General features: G+C 45.2%; 1 protein-coding gene across 1 annotated transcript in view; it reads right to left on the bottom strand.

Moving 5' to 3' along the window:
* Nucleotides 1-26611, bottom strand: part of LOC142501952 (alpha-2-macroglobulin-like protein 1) — an 81253-nt gene that overhangs the window by 39819 nt on the left and 14823 nt on the right. The window contains exons 11-19 of the mRNA XM_075612583.1: nt 26411-26525; nt 23051-23163; nt 20772-20939; nt 14750-14968; nt 13191-13260; nt 12740-12882; nt 12153-12302; nt 10055-10243; nt 7757-7841 (exon numbers count right to left, since the gene is read on the bottom strand). Of these exons, the coding sequence (XP_075468698.1) occupies nt 7757-7841; nt 10055-10243; nt 12153-12302; nt 12740-12882; nt 13191-13260; nt 14750-14968; nt 20772-20939; nt 23051-23163; nt 26411-26525 (1252 nt within the window). The remainder of the gene's footprint in view (nt 1-7756; nt 7842-10054; nt 10244-12152; nt 12303-12739; nt 12883-13190; nt 13261-14749; nt 14969-20771; nt 20940-23050; nt 23164-26410; nt 26526-26611) is intronic.

Here is a 26611-nt window from a genome sequence, read left to right as displayed (position 1 = left end):
GAGTGAGGAGTGCCTTGTCTGGGTGTTATATTAGGGGGGTAGCCATTATATAGAGTGAGGAGTGCATTGTCTGGGTGTTATATTAGGGGGGTAGCCATTATATAGAGTGAGGAGTGCATTGTCTGGGTGTTATATTAGGGGGGTAGCCATTATATAGAGTGAGGGATGCATTGTCTGGGTGTTATATTAGGGAGGTAGCCATTATATAGAACGAGGAGTGCATTGTCTGGGTGATATATTAGGGGGGTAGACATTATATAGAGTGAGGACTGCATTGTCTGGCTGTTATATTAGGGGGGTAGCCATTATATAGAGTGAGGAGTGCATTGTCTGGGTGTTATATAAAGGGGGTAGCTATTATATAGAGTGAGGTGTGCATTGTCTGGGTGTTATATTAGGGGGTAGCATTATATAGAGTGAGGAGTGCATTGTCTGGGTGTTATATTAGGGGGTAGCCATTATATAAAGTGAGGAGTGCATTGTCTGGGTGTTATATTAGGGGGGTAGCCATTATATAGAGTGAGGAGTGCATTATCTGGGTGTTATATTAAGGGGGTAGCCATTATATAGAACGAGGAGTGCATTGTCTGGGTGTTATATTAGGGGGTAGCCATTATATAAAGTGAGGAGGGCATTGTCTGGGTGTTATATAAAGGGGTAGCTATTATATAGAGTGAGGTGTGCATTGTCTGGGTGTTATATTAGGGGTGAATACTAGAAAACAAAGACACCCTCAGGGCAGCACTCGTTGTATATGAAAATGTAGTGATGGTAGACTTAAAATTTAAATGCTTTAATTATGTTAGTTAAAATAAGTGTCAAAATCGTTGAAATAAATGAACAACTGACAGTGGTTAAACAACACACAAAACAGACAAAAATACACAATACTTAAACTGACATCTAGGGGGAAAGGTAGAGATCCTACCTATCTGCTAATTAGCAGTGATGAACAATCATTAACTGAATAGTTTGCCCCCTGGTTCAGCAATAGCAAGGTTAAAAAGCCTGTAAAATAGATACAGGTGACGGTGGACTGACATGCAAAGGTATATGCCAAAAGATGTAATGCAAAATATGCAGTAATAGAGTGAAAGCTCACTAGTGATGGTATAGTGCAGCCACAGTAAACTAAAATGTTGAAATAGCTCTGGTCGTGGAGGATCCCTAATTATGGGATAAAAAAAGCTTTAACTGTGAGTTGGTAAAGTAGGTGATCTAAGTGTTAATAAACAGTGCGCACAAGAGCTCACAAAGTGTGATACTTAGCTCTGGGGCACGGTTCTAGTCCGTATCCAGTTATAGCCCCCTAGTTCAAATGTGCCATTATCACGCTTATTGAAGCCTCTTAACACGCAGAAAACAAAGATAGTTGAATCTGGTCGTGGAGGATCCCTAATTACGGGATTAAACAGCTTTAACTGTAAATTGGTAGAGTAGGTGATCTAAGTGTTGGTAAACAGTGCGCACAAGAGCTCACAAAGTGTGATACATAGCTCTGGGGCACGGTTCTAGTCCGTATCCAGTTATAGCCCCCTAATTCAAATGTGCCATTATCACGCTTATTGAAGCCTCTTAACACGCAGAAAACAAAGATAGTTGAATAGTTATAATGACTGTTGATAGCTAAGTGCACAAGAGCTTACAAAATGTAATATCCAGCTCTGGGGCACGGATCGCGTCCGTATCAAGTTATGGCCCCCTAGTTCAAATGTGCCACTACAGCAAATCCGGTAGCAGGTAGCAGAACCAAAGTGAGCAGCCACATATAGTTAGCAGAGGGAAGGAAGGGGTACATATATTGCAGTAATATGCAGCAGTTACATTTGAGTATTCAGGGTAGGGTAATAGTAAACACACCGTGCCTCTATCAAGAGTATATACCAAGCCCTCGTCAGAGCTTACGCAATGTAGTAACGCTGATGTGAGTTAGTTGCCAGCTCAAAATTCAACAGGCAGCGACACCACATAAAATACAGAGTGTCTATTGCATATAAACATTGTATCCCTTCATGCATACGTTGTATGCATATATCGGCACTTAGCAGTGCCTCTCACCCTCTGCCCGGCAAGTACACGTCAATACGTGATGACGTCAGTCCTGTAGCCGCCTCCCACCTGACGAACGTTTCGCTGGGGCGCTTTTTCAAAGGTGGTGACGTGGAGAGCTACACACAAGGTATATATAGTGTGTGTTGAATGACCAGCTAATGCAGGGCAGCTGAGTTTAACCAGTTAGTTCTATTGCAGGAGAACGGTGAAGTACTTGGTGCTGCAGACGGGACCAATTGGAAGCCTGCCCAAGCAATAAAATTGATATCTAACCTCACGGAACAGAGTAGTAAATACATCGACCAGATACTACGACCGTTTGTTGACAGTTTACCATCGTTCCTTAGAGACACCAAGGACGCCCTTAATCGACTAAATGACATAGTACTTGATAAGGACACACTACTGATTAGTCTTGATGTTGAATCGTTGTATACCTCTATTATACATCAAGTGGGTATAGACGCAGTCTCCTACTTCCTCAAAAGCCGTAGCTGTGAATTTGTGAAACACAACCAGTTGGTACTTGACTTATTGTGTTTTATACTGACACATAATTACTTCACCTTTAATGGTGTCATTTACTACCAACTGAGAGGCACGGCAATGGGGACCACCTGCGCTCCCACCTATGCGAACCTGTATTTAGGTTGGTGGGAGGCGGAGGTGGTCTTCCATGAAGCCAATGAAGCCTATACCATCCAGATTTTACTATGGGTCCGTTTCATCGATGATGTCCTGGTCCTGTGGCAGGGGACCAGGGCGTCATTTATTGAATTCATCAACATACTCAACAATAACGAGTTTAACCTCCACTTAACCTACGAAATCGATACACAGGAGGTTACCTTCCTTGACCTTAAAATCTCTAGAGGGGCTGGTGACCAGGTGGAAACTACAATCCACAGGAAAAAGACAGCCACCAACAGCCTCTTGCGCTATGATAGTCACCATCCAAGGCGACTTAAGGATGGTATCCCTGTTGGACAGTTTCTGCGGATCCGCAGAAACTGCTCTACCATCACAGCTTTTGAGGATGAAGCATTAAAGATGAGAGGTAGATTCATGGAAAGGGGGTACAGCAACCGGTGTATAAGAAAAGCCTATCGGAGAGCAAAATTCACGGATAGAACCTCTTTATTGAGTAACTATCGTCCCCCAGTTGAAGACTCTAAACTTATCAGATTTGTGGGTACCTTCAATAATCAATGGTCGGAGATTAATGCCATCTTGAAGAAACATTGGCTGGTCCTCTTGGAGGACCCAGACTTTAATGATGTCCTGCGACCTACACCAACGTTGGTTAGCAGGAGGGCATTAAATCTCAAAGACCAGCTAGTTCATAGCCATCTAAGACCACTAACATCAAGTACATGGCTAACTAATAGATCAGTAGGGAACTTTAAATGCCAGGGATGCAAGGCCTGCACCCATCTGTCGCTTTCTAAAACCTTCTTTAATTGGAACAATACCAAATGTTTCAAAGTCAGGCAGTTTATTAACTGCAGGACCAAGGGGGTTATCTACCAAGTCAGTTGTCAATGCACCAAAAAATACGTTGGCAAGACCATCCGTGAGTTCCGCCAGCGTATTTTGGAACATCTAGGGGCAATACGGAATCATCTGGACACCCCTTTAGCCAACCACATACATCAGGTGCATGGTGGTGACATTACTAACCTTTGCTTTACAGGGATTGAAAGCGTCCCCCCGAGTCCGAGAGGGGGTGACTGGAATCGCCTCATTTTACAGAAAGAGTCCAAATGGATCTATCTATTGGGTACTTTGGCACCTAGAGGGATTAATGAGGGTTTTCTATTCTCTCCCTTTATTTAGAGTGCAAATATCACCACACCTAATCCCCTGGGCCCACGGGTCCCCGATATTTAAGAAACATCTACCCTATATAGGGTTTGGCTGCATGACCACATTCTGTGACCCTGTTCCCCTAGATACACCACAGCGTTCATACAGCCTCTGAACCAATAAATATCACGTTTTGTCTGTTCTCAATTTTATTGCTTGGGCAGGCTTCCAATTGGTCCCGTCTGCAGCACCAAGTACTTCACCGTTCTCTTGCAATAGAACTAACTGGTTAAACTCAGCTGCCCTGCATTAGCTGGTCATTCAACACACACTATATATACCTTGTGTGTAGCTCTCCACGTCACCACCTTTGAAAAAGCGCCCCAGCGAAACGTGCGTCAGGTGGGAGGCGGCTACAGGACTGACGTCATCACGTATTGACGTGTACTTGCCGGGCAGAGGGTGAGAGGCACTGCTAAGTGCCGATATATGCATACAACGTATGCATGAAGGGATACAATGTTTATATGCAATAGACACTCTGTATTTTATGTGGTGTCGCTGCCTGTTGAATTTTGAGCTGGCAACTAACTCACATCAGCGTTACTACATTGCGTAAGCTCTGACGAGGGCTTGGTATATACTCTTGATAGAGGCACGGTGTGTTTACTATTACCCTACCCTGAATACTCAAATGTAACTGCTGCATATTACTGCAATATATGTACCCCTTCCTTCCCTCTGCTAACTATATGTGGCTTCTCACTTTGGTTCTGCTACCTGCTACCGGATTTGCTATAGTGGCACATTTGAACTAGGGGGCCATAACTTGATACGGACGAGATCCGTGCCCCAGAGCTGGATATTACATTTTGTAAGCTCTTGTGCACTTAGCTATCAACAGTCATTATAACTATTCAACTATCTTTGTTTTCTGCGTGTTAAGAGGCTTCAATAAGCGTGATAATGGCACATTTGAATTAGGGGGCTATAACTGGATACGGACTAGAACCGTGCCCCAGAGCTATGTATCACACTTTGTGAGCTCTTGTGCGCACTGTTTACCAACACTTAGATCACCTACTCTACCAACTTACAGTTAAAGCTGTTTAATCCCATAATTAGGGATCCTCCACGACCAGATTCAACTATCTTTGTTTTCTGCGTGTTAAGAGGCTTCAATAAGCGTGATAATGGCACATTTGAACTAGGGGGCTATAACTGGATACGGACTAGAACCGTGCCCCAGAGCTAAGTATCACACTTTGTGAGCTCTTGTGCGCACTGTTTATTAACACTTAGATCACCTACTTTACCAACTCACAGTTAAAGCTGTTTTATCCCATAATTAGGGATCCTCCACGACCAGAGCTATTTCAACATTTTAGTTTACTGTGGCTGCACTATACCATCACTAGTGAGCTTTCACTCTATTACTGCATATTTTGCATTACATCTTTTGGCATATACCTTTGCATGTCAGTCCACCGTCACCTGTATCTATTTTACAGGCTTTTTAACCTTGCTATTGCTGAACCAGGGGGCAAACTATTCAGTTAATGATTGTTCATCACTGCTAATTAGCAGATAGGTAGGATCTCTACCTTTCCCCCTAGATGTCAGTTTAAGTATTGTGTATTTTTGTCTGTTTTGTGTGTTGTTTAACCACTGTCAGTTGTTCATTTATTTCAACGATTTTGACACTTATTTTAACTAACATAATTAAAGCATTTAAATTTTAAGTCTACCATCACTACATTTTCATATACAACGAGTGCTGCCCTGAGGGTGTCTTTGTTTTCTAGTATTCATCCTGTTCTCTCCCCTTATTGCACCGTTGTTTATTTCACTTAATTATAGGCTGATGCGAGGGTTTTCATCCCCTTCCCTTCCCCCATTGTTGTAACAATGTTATATTAGGGGGTAGCCATTATATAGAGTGAGGAGTGCATTGTCTGGGTGTTATATTAGGGGGGTAGGCATTATATAGAGTGAGGAGTGCATTGTTTGGGTGTTATATTAGGGGGGTAGGCATTATATAGAGTGTGGAGTGCATTGTCTGGGTGTTATATAAAGGGGGTAGCCATTATATAGTGAGGAGTGCATTGTCTGGGTGTTATATTAGGGGGGTAGCTATTATATAGAGTGAGGAGTGCATTGTCTGGGTGTTATATAAAGGGGGTAGCTATTATATAGAGTGAGGAGTGCATTGTCTGGGTGTTATATTAGGGGGGTAGACATTATATAGAGTGAGAAGTGCATTGTCTGGGTGTTATATTAGGGGGGTAGAAATTATATAGAGTGAAGAGTGCATTGTCTGGGTGTTATATTAGGGGGTAGCCATTATATAGAGTGAGGAGTGCATTGTCTGGGTGTAATATTAATGGGGTATAATTATATAGAGTGAGGAGTGCATTGTCTGGGTGTTATATTAGGGGGGTAGCCATTATCTAGAGTGAGGGACGCATTGTCTGGGTGTTATATTAGGGGGGTAGCCATTATATAGAACGAGGAGTGCATTGTCTGGGTGATATATTAGGGGGGTAGACATTATATAGAGTGAGGACTGCATTGTCTGGCTGTTATATTAGGGGGGTAGCCATTATATAGAACGAGGAGTGCATTGTCTGGGTGTTATATAAAGGGGGTAGGCATTATATAGAGTGGGGAGTGCATAGTCTGGGTGTTGTATTAGGGGGGTAGACATTTATATAGAGTGAGGAGTGCATTGTTTAGGTGTTATATTAGGGGGGTAGCCATTATATAGAGTGAGGTGTGCATTGTCTGGGTGTTATATAAAGGGGGTAGGCATTATATAGAGTGAGGAGTGCATTGTCTGGGTGTTATATTAGGGGGTAGCCATTATATAGAGTGAGTGCATTGTCTGGGTGTTATATTAGGGAGGTAGACATTATATAGAGTGAGGAATGCATTGTCTGGGTGTTATATTAGGGGGTAGCTATTATATAGAGTGAGGAGGGCATTGTCTGGTGTTATATTAGGGGGGTAGCCATTATATAGAACGAGGAGTGCATTGTCTGGGTGATATATTAGGGGGGTAGACAGTATATAGAGTGAGGACTGCATTGTCTGGCTGTTATATTAGGGGGATAGACATTATATAGAGTGAGGTGTGCATTGTCTGGGTGTTATATTAGGGGGTAGCCATTATATAGAGTGAGTGCATTGTCTGGTTGTTATATAAAGGGTGTAGGCATTATATAGAGTGAGGAATGCATTGTCTGGGTGTTATATTAGGGGGGTAGGCATATAGGGTGAGGAGTGCATTGTCTGGGTGTTATATTAGGGTGGTAGCCATTATATAGAGTGAGGAGTGCATTGTCTGGGTGTTATATTAGGGGGGTAGGCATTATATAGAGTGAGGAGTGCATTGTCTGGGTGTTATATTAGGGGGTAGCCATTATATAGAGTGAGGAGTGCATTGTCTGGGTGTAATATTAGGGGGGTAGGCATTATATAGAGTGAGGAGTGCATTGTCTGGGTGTTATATTAGGGGGGTAGACATTATATAGAGTGAGTAGTGCATTGTCTGGGTGTTATATTAGTGGGGTAGACATTATATAGAGTGCGGGGTGCATTGTCTGGGTGTTATATTAGGGGGTAGATATTATATAGAGAGGAGTGCGTTGTCTGGGTGTTATACAGTATAAAGGGGGTAGCCATTATATAGAGTGAGGAGTGCATTGTCTGGTGTTATATTAGTGGGGTAGACATTATATAGAGTGCGGGGTGCATTGTCTGGATGTTATATTAGGGGGTAGATATTATGTAGAGTGAGTGAGGAATGCACTGTCTTGGTGTTATATCAGCGGTAGTCATTATATAGAATCAGCGAGGAATGCCTTGTTTGGGTGTTATATCAGGGCCTCTTTCTTACTTGTGCTCCTCATTTCATAGTAGTCGAATTTACACGTCACAGGAGCCACAATCTTCCAGCTGCTTAGAATGGTGAGTCCCATATCCTGTGTTCACAGTAAAGAGAGAGCAGGGCAGTGAGGCGAGGCTGCGATGGGTGAGAGAGGGAGATAAGATGGAAAGGGTGCAAGGGGTGAGGAGAGGGAAAGAGAGGAGGGTGCAAGGGATGAGAGGAGGGTGAGGAGCGGGTGCAAGGGATAAGAGAGAAGAGGGAGAGGGTGAGGAGAGGGAAATGGAGAGGTGCAACGAATGAGAGAGGTGAGGATACAGAAAGCGTGAGGTTTTGAGGGATGAGAGAGGTGAGGAGAGGGAAAGGGAGACAGTGGGAGGGAGGGATGAGAGAGGGAGAAGAGAGGGAGAAGAGAGGGAAAGGGAGTGGGTGTGAGGGATGAGAGAGAGTGAGGAGAGGGTGCAAGGGATGAGAGAGCGTGAGGAAAGGGGGAGGGTGAGAGGGCTGCGAGAGGGTGAGGAGGGAGAAAGGGAGAGGGTGGGAGGAATGAGAGAGGGTGCGGAGAGAGAAGATGAGAGGGTGAGGATAGGGAAAGGGTGAGGGTGCGAGGCATAAGAGAGGGAAAGGTAGAGGGTGGGAGGGATGAAAGAGGGTGAGAAGAGGGAAAATATGTGAGGGATGAGAGTGGGGATAGGGAAAGGGAGATGGTGGGAGGCATAAGAGAGGGTGAGGGGAGGGAAAAGATGAGAGGGTGAGGAGAGGGAAATGGAGAGGGATGAGAGAGAATTAGGAGAGGTAAATTGAGAGGGTGACGGGAGGGAAAAGATGTGAGGAATGAGAGAGGGTGAGGAGGTGGGTGAGGAGAGTGAAAAGATGCGAGGGATGAGAGAGTGTGAGGATAGGGAAATGGAGAGGGTGGGAGGGATGAGAGAAGTTGAGAGGAAAAAGTGAAGGGATGGTGACCGGGTGGGAGAAATGAGTTGATGAGCAGGGAAGGGTGGGGTGAAAGGGATGAGAAGTGGGGGGAAAGAGGCTTCAGTGGGAGGGAGAATATTGAGAAAGGGATGAGTGAGTGAAGGGAAAGAAGGTTTAGAGTGGGGTGGGGGTGGGAATAGATGGGTTTGGGGGATATATTAGAAGGTTATACACTAGGAATCCTGAATGCAGACAAATACATATCACATTTCTTGTGGCTTTGTATCAGGTGCTGTTTTTCTCTCGTCTAACTCTGCTAACAAGCAAACAAGAGCTGTACATTGCAGAGGGACCATCACAGTGTTGGCTATGCACAGGCCTCATGCATGGTCATCTTTGGAAACCCCTTCTCTCCCTCTTCAAGAGCCAGTTGAAGAGCAATGATTTCTGGAAAGCCCATAATGAGCTCTTCCACCAACACAGTTTCCTCTCTCCTGCCTTCCCACTGCACCTAATTCTCCAGCAATATTGCTGTGCACACCGGTATAAGTAATGTATTTGATGCTGCAAATTGCACAGTACTCTGCCTACACAGAAAAAAACATAATCGATAGTACATAATGTAATATTAAGTGTACTCAGTGTCAGAAAATGTAGCAGTCCACATTTCCTCTGAGCCATAATACAGCCATATATGTGCCAGGATTGGTCTCAATTTAACCTTAGAGATGTCCTTGTGCCAATCAGGTGCCATAATTTAGCCCTGGGGGGTCTATATTTCATCCATCACATGAGCTCTACAGTGTAGGCTCATTAAAGCTGCAGTTCAGTCTTTTTTATTTTTTATTTTTTACTTCAATAGTTTTATGTGTACAATCTCTAATTACCTAAAGAACTGTATAGCTGCAGGTCAATTCGTTCTCCATGTATTGATAGGTTGAAATTTGGTGACATATTAAAAGCTGGGATTTGTTTATAATCTGCTTGTCTGTCAGTGGAAGCTCATGAATATTCATGAGCACTCCTGCACTGACATGTGCTAGAGGGAGGGCAGGCCTGACAAAGGGGTGTGCCAGGGCTTGTGACAGGACATGAAGGGGCAGTGCCTTAGCAAATGGCTGTTAAAATAGAATACAAGAAAATTGGTCTTTCAAAGTTGTTTTTTTTAAAAACAGAAAATGCTAAAAGTATTTTTTCTTACTACAGAACTGATTTATTAAAAAAAACACACATGCAGGATATTGACTGAACTGCAGCTTTAAACCCTGGGCTGCTCAATCTAATGGTTCCTAAAGTCACCCAATACACAACATTGGATTCATCTCCTTGAGCTAAAGGGGCCTCAAATACATTGTATTCCCACCCCAGATCTCATGCTGTTGACAGTCCACTAACCTTGATTAATTTCTCCACATCCTTCTTCTTCTCTGGATATCCCATATAATAATCATTCCAGGTAGTCATGGTGGAAGTGCTACTGCCATCCCCATTTGGCAGGGATTTGCGGTTATGGCACAAGTTGTAGTCCAATGAATCCCCATTGTAGCGTCTGCCGTAGGAGTTGGAATGGAAGAGGTTCTGTATCTATACACAGAATATGTATATATTTTGGTAACGAGAAACGCACTAATACCTTGGTTTCTTATCTTCACAATTAAGGCGAGACTCCAAAGATAGTGATAGATTCATCAATACAACCAATAAAATAAATGATTTGTTAGCTTCTCATCACGTGATCAAACACTTTATTAGGGCTCTGCTTTCATTTGTATAAGTCTTTAAAGGGCACTGCTGCCATTATATCATTATTCCCACAATATTACTTTTCTTTCTGAGTTTGTTTTGTCTCACTGGGGTGTCAGAATCTTCTGATCAAAGCCTCAGTTGGTGGCTCTTTCTTTTGGATTATGCACAGAAACTTCAACTAACCTAGTGCTCGCTATACAAAGTGCTCGCTATACAAAGTGCTCGCTATACAAAGTGCTCGCTATACAAAGTGCTCGCTATACAAAGTGCTCGCTATACAAAGTGCTCGCTATACAAACACCCATTACACAAGCAACTCACTATACACACAACGCATAGTATATGGAACTTAATATACAAACGCTCTTTTTACATACATTCACTATACAAGCAACACACCTTTTTTCAATTTTAATGTTGGTCCAAGTTCAAGAAGTTTGGCTGGTTTTTGGAGGTGTAGATTTGTTAATGTTTGTAATACTTTTAATGGACCAACATGAGAACTCTTGAAAAGCGAAATAATGAAATACAGAGATCTTTAAGCCTCACATATGTCCACTTGTCTTATTTGTCAGAAATCATGCAGAAGAGACCTGTGATGTTTGGAAAGCTCTGTACACATGCAGAAGAGACCTGTGAGGTTTGGAAAGCTCTGTACACATGAAGAAGAGACCTGTGAGGTTTGGAAAGCTCTGTACATATGCAGAAGAGACCTGTGAGGTTTGGAAAGCTCTGTACACATGCAGAAGAGACCTGTGAGGTTTGGAAAGCTCTGTACACATGAAGAAGAGACCTGTGAGGTTTGGAAAGCTCTGTACATATGCAGAAGAGACCTGTGAGGTTTGGAGAGCTCTGTACACATGAAGAAGAGACCAGTGATGTTTGGAAAGCTCTGTACACATACAGTACAGACCAGTGAGGTTTGGAGAGCTCTGTACACATGCAGAGGAGACCTGTGAGGTTTGGAAAGCTCTGTACACATGCAGAAGAGACCTGTGAGGTTTGCAAAGCTCTGTACACATGCAGAAGAGACCTGTGAGGTTTGCAAAGCTCTGTACATATGCAGAAGAGACCTGTGAGGTTTGCAAAGCTCTGTACACATGCAGAAGAGACCTGTGAGGTTTGGAAAGCTCTGTACACATGCAGAGGAGACCTGTGAGGTTTGGAAAGCTTGGTACACATGAAAAATATAACAATGTGGTTTAATACACTATGTACTTTATAATCCATCTATGAAGAAAGCTCGTGTTGTTTCTTTAAAAGGTGTTACAGCTAACAACAAATCTGAACATTTAAATAAGCTATAGATAATAATTGTAGCAGTAGTGTATGAAGGGAATACTAGAGGAAGTTAATCAATGTATCGATCCACTAATGTGGGCATCAGCCTGAGAATTGGGGAGTGTCAGTAAGAAGAGTTACATCAAGCAGGTATTATAATGGGATGTATGGAATTCTGTGCCTCTGTACCTGTAAATAATAATTCTGTGAGTGCTGGCTCTGTCACTGTCACCTTGCTGTACTGCAGGGGTCTCAAACTCAGTCCTCAAGGGCTACCAACAGGCCAGCTTTTATGGATATCCCTGCTTCAGCACAGGTGACTCAATCAGTGGCTCAATCAAAGACAGAGCCACTGATTGAGCCACCTGTGCTGAAGTGGGGATATCCATAAAACCTGACCAGTTGGTGGCCCTTGAGGACTGAGTTTGAGACCCCTGCTATACTGTATGTAACATTGTGTAGTCACCTTGGTCTCTGTGAGCTCGTCCTCAGGTTTCATCAGCACCACGCTCTTATCCACCACGCGTAGTGCACACAAGGAGCCTGGAGTGGCCCCGAGATGTAGCTTGACCTTTGACCCCGGGATCGCCTCATCCTCTGAGAACCCCAAATTCACCTAAAATCACATGACCTCATATTTATATGACCAGCCCACTGTATATCCATCATATCTGTCAGTGCCCCTACCTACCCATCATATCTATGTCACTGCCCCTATATACCCCTCATATCTATGTCACAGCCCCAGTATACCATCATATCTATGTCACTGCCCCCTACCTACCCATCATATCTATGTCACAGCCCCCCTATCTACCCATTATATCTATTTAACAGCCCCTTATATACCCCTCATATCAACGTAACAGCCCTTATATAGCTATCATCTTTATTTTACAAGCCCCTATATAGCCATCATATATATGTCACAGTCCATTGTATACCCATCAAATCTATATCCTCCCCTATATACCCATCAAATCTATCTCGCAGCTCACTGTATACCCATCATGTCTATGTCATCACTGTATACTCCTCCTGTTAATGTCATACATCATCTTTCAGGCACGGTGTCACATCAAAAGTTATGGTGTCAGCAGCCACATGTCCGAAACGGGACACAGTGAAAACCAGGAGCTTCCCGGAGGGCGAAACATCACGGACCGGGAGAGAGAATTCTATGGATCCAGCACAGACTGGGAAGTGGGGGATCAAAGAGGGACGTGTGATAGAGAGAAGGTAAATAATGAGGGTGAGAGAGAGAAAAGGGGGGGGGGGAGAGAAGGCCCAGAGGGAAAGGGAGAGGAAAAGAGAGACAGAGAGACAGAGAGAGAGAGAGAGACAGAGACACAGAGACAGACACAGATAGGGAGAGGTTAAGTGAGAGGGAGAGAGAGGGAGAGAGAGAAGCAGAGAATAACAATATAAAATGGGAGAGCACAAAGGACAAACAGGTGACAGAGAGGGATAGAAGAGAGGGGACATGGTATTAGATAGACCTTACATGTTGCGTTTATTCCTGCTGTTATTGCTGTGTGTTGGCCGGTAATTGTAATTTTACCATTAACAAGGACCTGATAGAGAGAAAAGGTAAAAGGTGTTATGGAGAGAGGGAAAAGAGCAACACTGAGCCCCTCTGTATGTGTGCGACACTGATCCCCTCTGTGTGTGTGTGACACTGAGCCCTCTCTATGTGTGTGTGACATTGAGCACTTCTCTATGTGTGTGACACTGATCCCCTCTGTGTGTGTGTGACACTGAGCCCTCTCTATGTGTGTGTGACATTGAGCCCCTCTCGATGTGTGTGACAATGAGCCCCTCTCGATGTGTGTGACAATGAGCCCCTCTGTATGTGTGTAACACTGAGCCCCTCTGTATGTGTGTGACACTGAACCCCTCTCTATATGTGTGACACTGAGCCCCTCTCGATGTGTGTGACACTGAGCCCATCTTGATGTGTGTGACACTGAGCCCCTCTTGATGTGTGTGACACTGAGCCCCTCTCGATGTGTGTGACACTGAGCCCCTCTCGATGTGTGTGACACTGAGCCCCTCTCGATGTGTGTAACACGGAGCCCCTCTCGATGTGTGTGACACTGAGCCCCTCTGTATGTGTGTGACACTGAGCCCCTCTCTATGCGTGTGACACTGAGCCCCTCTGTGTATGTGTGTGACACTGAGCCCCTCTCGATGTGTGTGACAATGAGCCCCTCTCGATGTGTGTGACAATGAGCCCCTCTGTTTGTGTGTAACACTGAGCCCCTCTGTATGTGTGTGACACTGAGCCCCTCTCTATATGTGTGACACTGAGCCCCTCTCGATGTGTGTAACACTGAGCCCCTCTCGATGTGTGTGACACTGAGCCCCTCTGTATGTGTGTGACACTGAGCCCCTCTGTATGTGTGTGACACTGAGCCCCTCTGTATGTGTGTGACACTGAGCCCCTCTGTATGTGTGTGACACTGAGCCCCTTTGTATGTGTGTGACACTGAGCCCCTATGTATGTGTGTGACACTGAGCCCCTCTGTATGTGTGTGACACTGAGCCCCTCTGTATGTGTGTAATACTGAGCCCCTCTGTATGTGTGTGACACTGAGCCCCTCTCTATATGTGTGACACTGAGCCCCTCTGTATGTGTGTGACACTGAGCCCCTCTGTATGTGTGTAACACTGAGCCCCTCTGTATGTGTGTAACACTGAGCCCCTCTCTATGTGTGTGACACTGAGCCCCTCTCTATATGTGTGACACGGAGCCCCTCTCGATGTGTGTGACACTGAGCCCCTCGATGTGTGTGACACTGAGCCCCTCTCGATGTGTGTGACACTGAGCCCCTCTCGATGTGTGTGTGACACTGAGCCCCTCTCGATGTGTGTGTGTGACACTGAGCCCCTCTCGATGTGTGTGTGACACTGAGCCCCTCTCGATGTGTGTGTGACACTGAGCCCCTCTCGATGTGTGTGTGACACTGAGCCCGTCCCTGTGAGTTACACCGAGTCCCTTCCTGTCTGAAACTGAACCCCTCCCTGAGACATGTATATTGGTCATTGACCCCTCAGCCTCACCAGATAGAAGAAGTCCAGCTCGTCCCCCTGCTCCTCTCTGATGGTATAATCCACATAGACGGACACGTTCCTGTCACACGCGGCTGAACCATTGACGGGGCGGATGTGCACAGAGTTATTGCTGACCACATACATGTCTGCCAGCGAGAGATAGCTGTGCCCATATCTAGCTGCAATTTTCCCATAAGTGTACTCTTCATCCCTCTTATCTGTGTGCGCCTGAAATGCAGACATGGTACAATGTGATAAGCGAGACAGCCGTGCTTCCCTGGCATGATGCAGAACGGGGACTTCTGTGGAAGTCCATGGCAGCACTTTGCACCCATTTATCAACATCTGTATATGTGCACCGTACAGTTGTATTGCATTGTATGTCTTTATTTATATAGCGCCATTAATGTACATAGCGCTTCAATACTGGAACATTGCCTAATCTGTCCACCTGTTATCACGTCATGTTAATTGAGTGTTTTACACCCACTGGTGATATGTTGGCCAGTGCAACCTGGCTGAGTTTAATGACGCTACAAAAACGAAGGTGAATTATTGAAAGATAAACGATTTGAGGAATGTCACCGTCATTTGTGGGTCCCATAAATCGCCCCCCCCCCCATCCCCTCCTCCTGCAATGTGTAACCGCTCCTCATGACACAAACAGAGGAACCCAGCAGTGTGATAAATGAACTGGAAACGCCAAAGCTCCAACAAGATAATTTTCAGAGCTTGCAGCATGGAAAGTACAGTGAAAAAACTTCTAACAGCGCTCTAAGAGATTATAAACAGTGATGGATATATAATGTGACTTCAAAAGTGACTGTGAATAAACAATGTATATATATATCGTGCAAATAAAGTGCAAATAAGTGAAAATAAAAATAAGTGAAAAATAAAGAAATGCTGCTCAAAACCCTTGGAAGGATGGTCCACAGGAATCCCTCTTGCTGGAACGTGTGGAAGTTGAAGGGGAGCGCAACTCATTCAGTGGTGAATATGCAAAATGAGAAGAGACACGATATAGTGCAACAAAGTCTCTATAGGTGTATCTCCAGATTCAGTAGTCTTCTTTAAATTCTGAACTCACATTTCATCCTGGACTCCTGACGAAGCGACACCAGCGAAACGCGTAGAGTCGGAAGCGCCCTGCTGACGCCACTCACCTGCACCTGTCTGCACCTGGGATCCCCTCGATTCGGTGAAGTTCAACCGCGCCGCGATACCGGAAATGAAACGTCGGTAAACCGGAAGTGACGCAACGGGAGATTCGTGCGGAGGGGCTGAGAGTCTGGAAGCAGTGTTCGCTTTTCCTATGTGCCCAGGATATGTTTTTATTAATGTAAGCATACATCTTTATGGTTTTAGTGATTAAATTGTTACGTTTTATTGGTACACACTATGTTTGGCTTTTCGTTTTCCCATCTATACACGACTGTTATCGTATCATTCTGAGTGACATCCAGACATCCTCAAGAATCTTAGGACACAGAGAGAGGGAGGATCTACGTAATATATCCCACCATCATTACCCACCTGAGTTTGGGTTACATGCTCGTTTGTTTCAGAGAAAATGTGAGTTCTGAATTTATAGAAGACTACTGAATCTGGAGATACACCTATAGAGACTTTGTTGCACTATATTGTGTCTCTTCTCATTTTGCATATTCACAACTGAATGAGTTGCGTTCCCCTTCAACTTCCACACTTTCCAGCATGGAAAGTACAACAGATTCACACTCCTCGTTGCCATCATGACATTTGGGGACCTCGAATAAGAATGCTACAGATTGTGTGAACCTCTAGAATAAATGTTGAAATTGCCTGATGAGGTGTTATCTGCACACACAGTACCCATGCAAGCTCAGAGGAACACAAGCCAGTCTTTTGATAGACCTGTGTAGGGCCGGCGTGAAGGCGGTGCAACTCTGAGCTTGCATGGGTACTGTGTGCGCTGATAACACCTCATCAGGCAATTTCAACATTTTCAATAGTTGGTGCCACTGCATTGAGCCCTGCGATTACAGAGGCCTCATGCTCTCCTCCACAACAATTAAACTGATTGCCAGAGGGAGAGCGCTGGGCCTCCTTAACTCTCTTAACTTCTCCCGGCATCTCATCCTGGCATCTCCCCCTGCACGGTCCCATCATTATGGCTCAGCGACGTCAAATGGCGTCGTGTTGCCTTGACAATGGGATGCAACGTGACGTCATGGTGCCATGACATTAGGACGCCCTGTGGCACCGCGTTGCCATGGCAAAGGATGCCGCATGGCTCCATGACGTCACGTAGCATCCCGGTGTCATGGCAACACGACACCATCTGATGTTCTGGAGCCATAATAACAGGACCATGCAGGGTGAGATGCCACCTGAGAAGGTAAGAGCCGATGCCCCGCCCTTGTCACTGCACCAAACCCTGCACACATCCCAGTCGGCTCTGCACCTGTGAATGACCAGTGTATTAAGACTTCTTCCTCCAACGGAGTGGTAAAGAGAACGTTTACAGATAGTGTTAGGACCTGTAAAAAAAGGTATACTGTGGCGTGGTTACAGGCTTAAAATTACATTGGCCAAAGAATTTGACTAAATTACTCTTACTTATGAGAAGAAAGATAGATAAGTATTTAACTATATAAATTGTCATATTGGATGTAGCGCCTGGGCTTTCTGTCTTTTGCTGTTATCAGTACCACTGATGGTGGTGACCCTATGTTGCTGCAAATTCAAACCTTATAGTCCTAATTTCTGGTTACTGTGGGATAGAGTAGTACAGCGACAAAGCCGAGATAAGTGTATTATTCACTTTAATGGTATATTTACAATTGAACAGCATAATTACCTAAAAATAAGTGTAAGCAAGTGTATATATATACAACAGGGATGGTATAAGAATGGGAAGCGATTTTTTTGACAGATCTGTGAATAGCAGAAGTTCTGTCAGAATGTGATAAAAAATGGCGTTTTTGATGCAACTAAGGATTTTACCAGGAATAAACTGGAACTATGTTCTGCAGGAAAAAATGAATTAATTAAATGGACAGTGTTTAAAACATTGTTAGAAAAGCACTTATCACTGTATAGTCTTGGGTAATAAATAGAAAGGAAACAAATCCAAACCAATGTGGCTTAATAAACAGGTAGGAGAGTAAATGGAAAAGAAGAGGCCGGCATTTAGAATATTAAAGTCAGAAGGGACAGAGGCATCATATCACAATTATAAAGAATGTAACGAAAGTTGCAAAAGGGCAATAGAATTAGCATTTTTTTAAGGGATTGTAGTGCAAAAATCAGTCCAAAAAAGTTATTTAAGTACATTATTAACAAAAAGATAAAAAAAAATAGTACATAGGACCCTTTCAGTGTGAGATGGCTAAAAACATTATGGGTGATAAGGAGAAGGCAGAGGTATTAAACAAATGATGTGTCTACTTATATAATACCAAGAAGGAGTTGTGACAGAAAGGGGCCCAGCAAAATAAAGGCATAGTAAATAATAAAGGCATATGACCAGCATAATAAAGGTTAAACCTAGTCCCTGGCCCCTACGCGTTCTTCCCTGGGGCTCATCTGGCCATCAGTTCCCGGTGCAACCATGTTTTTATATGCCCGGTAGCCTCTGCATGCCCTGTAACTATATTCTTTATTCCTGTGTGTATAAAACTGTACTAAAGTTTAAAACCGGGGTTATGCCACAATAAAGCATAGCCATGGTCTCTGGGCACGCGGCACTGAGAAACCCCTTGTGTAGTCTGCTTGTACGGAGAACTGGCTATTGCTGGAGGGGGAGGAGAGGTGCAGGGTAAAAAAGAGAGAGAGGCCAGGGGCAGAGATCGGGCCAGGGGACCATCGGCCCAAAAAGTGGAGAATTTGGCTGTTCCCCCAGACATCATGGTCCCAAAGACCAGCGGGGGAAATCCTCCCGGCTGGGGAAGCCATTGCCTATCCGGTATGTGCTTCTCCCATTGGCTCATTTGTATTTCCCTCCAAGACGATAAACTCGCTTCCGCCTAGTCACCTACCCAGCTCCTAGTCAGCTAGGATTCCCCAGTATTCCCCTGTTTTAGGGAGTACGGCTCTGATCTGTATTTTATGTTGTGCTTGCTGGCTCCAGTCTGGTGCTTTGATCCCGGTGTTAAGTTCTGGTCATGCATGACAGGAGTCACTTGCAAAAACATTACAAGAGGAAGCCCCAACCTTAACAATAACTAACATTTGGCGAACATAGGAAGAATTGCAAAGGCAGTTTGATACAATTAGTATTAATAATGTACCTGTCCACAATGGCATACACCCAAGTGATGCTAATGAGCTAAGTTCAGTAATAGCCAGACAGTTATATTTAATATTTAATTGCTCAATTTACACAGGCTCAGTGCCACAAGATTGGTGTAAAGCAGACATGATGCCTTTATATAAAAAGGGAGCTAGATCACAACCAGGAAATTACAGACCTGTAAGCCTGATATCAATAGTGGGGAAGCTACTTGAAGGTGGTCATAAATGGAACCTTTGCAGATCGGATTCAAGTTGTAAGTGGAACCTCAAGGATCCGTACTGGGACCCCTGCTTTTTAATGTTTTTATTAATGGCCTTGAGTTGGAATAGAGAGCAAAGGCTCCATCTTTACTAACAACTCTATGTAAGGTAGTAAAATCACAACAGGATGTAATATCTCTACAAAAGGACTTGGGAATACTTGGAGCTAGGACAGGGAAATGGCAGATGAGGTTTAATACATATAAATGTAAGGTTATGCATTTTGGAAGCAAGAATAAGAATGCTACTTACAAACTAAACGGGACACAATTAGGTAAATACTTGATGGAGAAGGTTTTAGGAGTACTTCTAGACAGCAGGCTTGCAATAGTGCTCAATGTCAGGCAGTAGTTAACAGGATACAATCATGCATACAATGGGGCATAGATAGAAGGGGAGAGAGCATAATTGTGCCACTGTATAAATCCTTCGTAAGACAACACCTTCAATAGGGCGTTGTGGGCCCCACTCCATAAAATAGATATTATTGACCTGAAAAGAGTGCAGAGAAGAGCCACCAAATGAATAAAGGAGATGGAAGATCTGACGTATAAGGAAAGGCTGGTTAAATGAAGATTGTTATATTAGAAAAGAGGTACCTAAAATGGGATATGTTTACTATTTATAAATATATTTAGGGCCAATACAAAGAACTTCCAGGGATGCAAATGAAACGGCTCCATGAACTGAGATTGACATGACATTGACTGACATGAACTGAGATTGACATGACATTGACTGACATGAACTGAGATTGACATGACATTGACTGACATGAACTGAGATTGACATGACATTGACTGACATGAACTGAGATTGACATGACATTGACTGACATGAACTGAGATTGACATGACATTGACTGACATGAACTGAGATTGACATGACATTGACTGACATGAACTGAGATTGACATGACATTGACTGACATGAACTGAGATTGGAGGAAAGGAGATTTTACCTGCAGTAAAGGAGAGTTTCTCGACAGTAAGACCAGTTACAATGTGCCATTTACTACAGATGGAGACTTTAATGCCAGGTACAAAATATACTGTATCTTTAAGAAAAGGGTAGACCTCTTTTTAGACAGTAAAGGTATACAGGACTATACCAGATAAGTAGGAAAGATGTTGATTCAGGAGAACTCGGATTGCATTACCACTCAGGAAATAATTTATTTTTCCCTTTATTGGATAATGTTTGTTGTTTGCTTTCCTCTGGATCAAACAAATACATAATGAGTATCTAAGCAAATTACACTGAACATCAGTTTAACAATGGATATATGTTTTTATTGGAAACTCATCTCTATCTATGATAAGACGATGTTATCCTGTGATGGTTCAGAATGAAATGAAGTTGATGACTTCTGCTGCTGCACATTATCGCTGACGGTGGCTATGGGGAGAGTGCGGTTCTCCTTTGAGGGCGAGTTGAAGTTTTTGTATCACACGGTTGCGCCCCACACATTGAGCACATGCACTTTACTCACCTGTAAACTGACCGCATTTGTCCCCCACTTAGAGGTGTCCAGCTGGAATGACACCTCTCCGCTAGAGTCGGTGATAAATGTCTCCTTAAAGTTCCCCTCATTGAACGACACAGAGAGGTGCAGCTTCTGATCACTGAGGGGCGTCCCATCGAAAGACTGCAGCAGCAACTGATGTCAGGGAGGAGGTATGCAGATCAGCCTAAGAGCTTACAATCTAATTCCTATGCAACTCTCCCACATTGAGCCCTGAGTTCTTCTGTGTGACACTGATCCCCTCGCTGAGTGAATGCGAAACAGAGCCCCCCTCTCTGCATGTGACACTAAGCATCTCTCTGCATGCAACACACATCCCCTCTGTGTGTGTGACACAGAACCCCTCTCTGAGTGCGTGTGACACTGGCCCCCCGCTCTCTGTGTGACACTGGGCCCCCCTCTGCATGTGACACTGGGCCCCGTTCCCTGCAAGTGACACTGGGCCTCCCTCTATGTGTGACACTGGGCCCCCTCTGCATGTGACACTGGGCCCCATTCCCTGCAAGTGACACTGGGCCCCCTCTGTGTGTGACACTGGGTCCTCCTCTGCGTGTGACACTGGGCCCCCTCTGTGTGTGACACTGGGCCCTCCTCTGCATATGACACTGGGCCCTCCTCTGCGTGTGACACTGGGCCCTCCTCTGCATATGACACTGGGCCCTCCTCTGCGTGTGACACTGGGCCCTCCTCTGCATATGACACTGGGCCCTCCTCTGCATATAACACTGGGCCCTCCTCTGCGTGTGACACTGGGCCCCCTCTGTGTGTGACACTGGGCCCTCCTCTGCATATGACACTGGGCCCTCCTCTGCGTGTGACACTGGGCCCTCCTCTGCGTGTGACACTGGGCCCTCCTCTGCATATGACACTGGGCCCTCCTCTGCGTGTGACACTGGGTCCTCCTCTGCGTGTGACACTGGGCCCCCTCTGTGTGTGACACTGGGCCCTCCTCTGCATATGACACTGGGCCCTCCTCTGCGTGTGACACTGGGCCCTCCTCTGCGTGTGACACTGGGCCCTCCTCTGCGTGTGACACTGGGCCCTCCTCTGCGTGTGACACTGGGCCCTCCTCTGCATATGACACTGGGCCCTCCTCTGCGTGTGACACTGGGCCCTCCTCTGCATATGACACTGGGCCCTCTGCGTGTGACACTGGGCCCTCCTCTGCGTGTGACACTGGGCCCTCCTCTGCGTGTGACACTGGGCCCTCCTCTGCATATGACACTGGGCCCTCCTCTGCGTGTGACACTGGGCCCTCCTCTGCATATGACACTGGGCCCTCCTCTGCGTGTGACACTGGGCCCTCCTCTGCGTGTGACACTGGGCCCTCCTCTGCGTGTGACACTGGGCCCTCCTCTGCATATGACACTGGGCCCTCCTCTGCATATGACACTGGGCCCTCCTCTGCATATGACACTGGGCCCCCTCTTTGCATAGACCACTGAGCCCCTCCCTGTGTGCGAAAATGAGGCCCTCCCTGTGTGCGAAAATGAGGCCCTCCCCGTGTGCGACACAGAATCCCCCCACGTGTGTGACAATGAGACTCTCAGTGTGTGACACAGCCCCTCTCTTTATGTGTAACACAGCCCCTCTCTGTATGTGTGACATTGAGCTCCTTTCTGTATGAGTAAAACTGAGCCCCTTTCTGTGTGTGTGATATTGAGCCCATCTCTGTGTGTATGTGTGCGTGAGACTGTGCCCCTCTGTGTGCCTGTGTGACACTGAGTGTGAGTGACACTGAGTGTGAGTGACACTTTGTGTGTGTGTGTGAGTGACACTGAGCCCATCTCTGTGTGGGTGTGTGTGTGACACTGAGCCTGTCTCTGTGTGTGTGTGACACTGAGCCCCTCTGTGTGTGTGTGTGTGTATGTGACACTGAGCCTATTTCTGTGTATGTGTGACACTGAGCCCCTCTGTGTGTGTGTGTGTGTGTGTGTGTGACACTGAGCCCCTCTGTGTGAGTGTGTGTGTGTGTGTGTGTGTGTGTGTATGTATGTGACACTGAGCCTGTCTCTGTGTCTGTGTGACATTGAGCCCGTCTGTGTGTGTGTATGTGAGTGACACTGAGCCCACGTGTGTGTGTGTGTGTGTGTGTGTGACACTGAGCTTGTCTGTGTGTGTGTGACACTGAGCCTCTCTCTGTGTGTGTGTGTGTGTGTGTGTGTGTGTGTGTGTGTGTGTGTGTGTGTGTGTGTGTGTGTGTGTGTGTGTGTGTGTGTGTGTGTGACACTGAGACCCTCACCCACCTTTCCTCTGTATAAGGCACCTGGTTGGTAATATGACCTTGATTCCTTAAATGAAAGTTTTGTAATTTGGGATGTAATTTGGCATTGCTTCGATGTCGCATTGATCATTACACCTGCAGATGACATTGAAACGATCACATGTTGAACCTGACAGCCTATCCCCATCAGGAGATTGACAGAGTGAAGTCTAAGATTGTCCCTGGTGTGATGTGGATAATTTATACCAGACTAGGCAGAGTTGAAGGATGACAAATTGTCATTTTAATATTAGTGGTTATGTGGCAGAGTCTAACTTTGAGCAGTAGGATGTATTTCTCATTCATTAACCTACACTCTAGCTGTTAACTCACAGCTTAGTCTGGGTAATGGCTGGTTAGCTCCCAGTAATGGCTGGTTATCTCTCAGAGTGGTCACTGACTACCAATGAAGGATGAATTATTCTCAGTTTTATATGGGTGACATCCAGTTAAGGGTCATTGAGTTATGGATTACACATTGCTGGTTTTTAACCCAAGAAGCTGTGTAAATCTGGATTACAATGTCATTAGTAAAGTACTATCAAGGATTAACTAGTCCCAGCAAAAAAGAAAACAGTCATCTAATAATTCTATACTGTAAGTGAATTTGTGTATTAAAATATATCAGTTTGGGCAAAACATAAAATATTTTTAAGTGTGTAAAAATAAAATGATTATTCTTGTGTTATGTTAAAAATACCTTAATTTAAGTTGTTTAATATGATAAGTGTAAAATATATATACATATTATCACATATAGAGTTCTCTTTGAGAGCTGCTCCCTGAATTTCAACCTTCCAATATAGGTTGAAAGTAGTCCACAATGTACTGCATCCCAATAGTTCCCGGAATCGCTAAGGATAACACACACACACAAAAAATAGGAAACAAAAGGGATGAAAGAAAAAACCCACAAGTAGTGTAGTATGGCTTTAAAAAAATCTTGTATTGTGAAACAGTATCTCACTCACAATGACAATCAAGAATTACAGCATATAACACTGAGTCTGGCATCCGGTTTTAAGTCACTATACAGATATGTCTCAGACCGTTGTGGTACACCAGAGCATCCGTCTGTGTCTTCTACCTGGAGCTAAAGCCCCCTCCGGTGACGTAGCTCCGCCCGCCTTCTGTTGGCATGCCAAAGGACTTCCGTGTGTCAAGCCTCGCTCTTGTCTCACTGGCTGAGCGTTCTGTCGGCTCCACAGAGTTCCAATGCGTTTCGTCTATAATTGCGGCTTCATTAGGGAGGGGGTCTGTGCTCGAGGTAGAAGCCATGGACGGACGCTCTGGTGTACCACCCCGGTCTGAGGAATATCTGTATGGCGACTTGAAACCGGGTGCCAAGCTCAGTGTTACATGCTGTGATTCTTGATTGTCATTGAGAGTGAGATACTGTTTGACAATATAAGATTTTATTTTACAGGCATACTACATTTTTTCGTGGGTTTTCTTTCTTCCCTTTAGTCTGCTATTTGTTATTTTCTGTGTGTCTTATGGTTAGTGCTTCAAGAACTACTCCCCAAATGTCACTATTCTCCCTTTTTCTGTCCCCCCTCACCTGTCCCCCCAGTGGTGAAAGTAGATTTTTATTCTAACAGGTACTCACCCAGGAATGTAAAACATTGCAGATGGGGACTGGGGTGTCTAAAGAGGCTAAACATTTATAATGCATAAACACTTCTACAATTCCTCATAGTAGGCCAGGCCTGGTCTCATTTATTTTCCCTTTGAGCCATGCCCTCATTTGAATGTGCAAACCGACGTCCATCAGGTAGCCATGATTGCACATAGGGTGTAGGATTCCATTCGGTGTAGGGAGGTCCAACGCTTGATTAGTTTGAACTTAATTTTTTTTTAACATTTATACCAATAACACCCCACGTAGATAGATCCATACTGCTGAACAACATACTGACCACAGAATATACGTCCGGCAGAAGTCTGCGAGAGACGGAGAGACGGTGACCTGTACGTTACGCTGCCTGCGCACCAAAGGCACAAAAGCGTAAAGAAACAGGACTCCTCACAGTCGGAAAAGAGAGACTCAGTGAAGCCACTGGTGCGCATTAACATCATAACTCATCTTGACTAGTAAAGCTAGGGTGATGTAAATTGACTTACTGTTTTTGGGGTCACGAGCACCTGCGGCTCTAGTGCAGTCTGACGGCACCAGCCCCAAAAACAGTAAGGATTAATGCTGCGGGTTACCTGCTTCTGAGTGGGATCCCCGCAGTGTTCATCTTCTGACCGAAATCAAAGAAAACTAACCTGCCTCCCTCTCCGTCTTGTTTCCCTGCTCCCTCTCTGCCTCTCTTTGCTGCTGTCTCTGCCCCTCTCTCTGCCCCTCTCTCTGCTGCTGTCTCTGCCTCTCTTTGCTGCTGTCTCTGCCCCTCTCTCTCTCTGCCTCTCAGCAGAAATCGGGCTCAGGTCAGTGACATGGATATGCCCATATTAAGGCATACTACATCAGCCAGAGGCAGGGAGAAGGAGGAGAGTGATTTTCTTTAGTTAAAATCCAAAATAATTCATACAGTATGGGTGCGCTGTGCCGGCATTTATTGTTTGACCGTACCTGCCTTCTTTCACCCCTGTTGTCCTTTCCTCTCTCTCTCTCTCCTATATCCCCATCACCAGTCACCTCATCTGTCCCTCTAACCAACCCCACCCTCTTTACTCTCCTCTGTCTCCTACCCTTATCACTCCTGTTTCCTCTCCTGCCTTCCTCTCACCTGTCCCCGTCATCTGTCCTCAGGGGAGAGCTGAGGAGAGATGATGAGGAGAGAGGAAGAGGAGGGGGGAGAGCTGAGCAGAGATGATGAGGAGAGATATCCTCCAATTTATACCGAGGCAATGTTTTCTCCTGAATCTATGGTATACGTTCACATATAATGGGGCCCTGAATTTTTTTTTGCCCGGGAGCCCGCGCATGTCTAGCTACACCACTGATTTTGCCTCTTCTCTAACCCCTTACATATCCCCCGTGACCTGCACACTTGTCCCCTACACATGACCTCTCACCTGTCCCCTACTCTTTGCTCTCCTGTCAACCGCCCCTGTTCCCCCCACTTTCCTCACCACCCCTCACCTGTCCCTCCTGTCCCTCACTTATTCCCTCCTCTGCCATCCTCTCATCCCTTCTTGTCCTCTCACCTGCCCCCCTCACTTTTCCATCTCCCATCCTCTTTTCTCTCCTCTTTTCCCCTCACCTGTCCTCCTTGTTTCATCTCCTCCCTCCCTGTCACCTGACCCCTCACCTGTCCCTCTCACTTTAACCATCATCTGTCCCCTCACCTGTGCCTTCCTCTTTCCTCTCGCCTCTCTCCCTTCTATGCCCCCTCACCTGTCCCCTCCTCTTCTAGCGATGCCGCCACCTCCAAGATGCTGTTGTAGTTAGGATTCCTCACTCTGAAGTGGGACAGGTTCACAGTGGATTTAAGGCAGCCAGAGAGGTCATTCTGTGGAAAGGGGAGAGACACAGTGTCTTTGTCCATCTGTCCGTTCCCGTCCTACCATCCCTATATCATTGCCACTGCTTTATTTT

This window comes from Ascaphus truei, chromosome 8 (assembly GCF_040206685.1).
Source record: "Ascaphus truei isolate aAscTru1 chromosome 8, aAscTru1.hap1, whole genome shotgun sequence".
Taxonomy (NCBI): Eukaryota; Metazoa; Chordata; class Amphibia; order Anura; family Ascaphidae; genus Ascaphus; species Ascaphus truei.
This window is presented reverse-complemented; position numbering and strand designations above follow the sequence as displayed.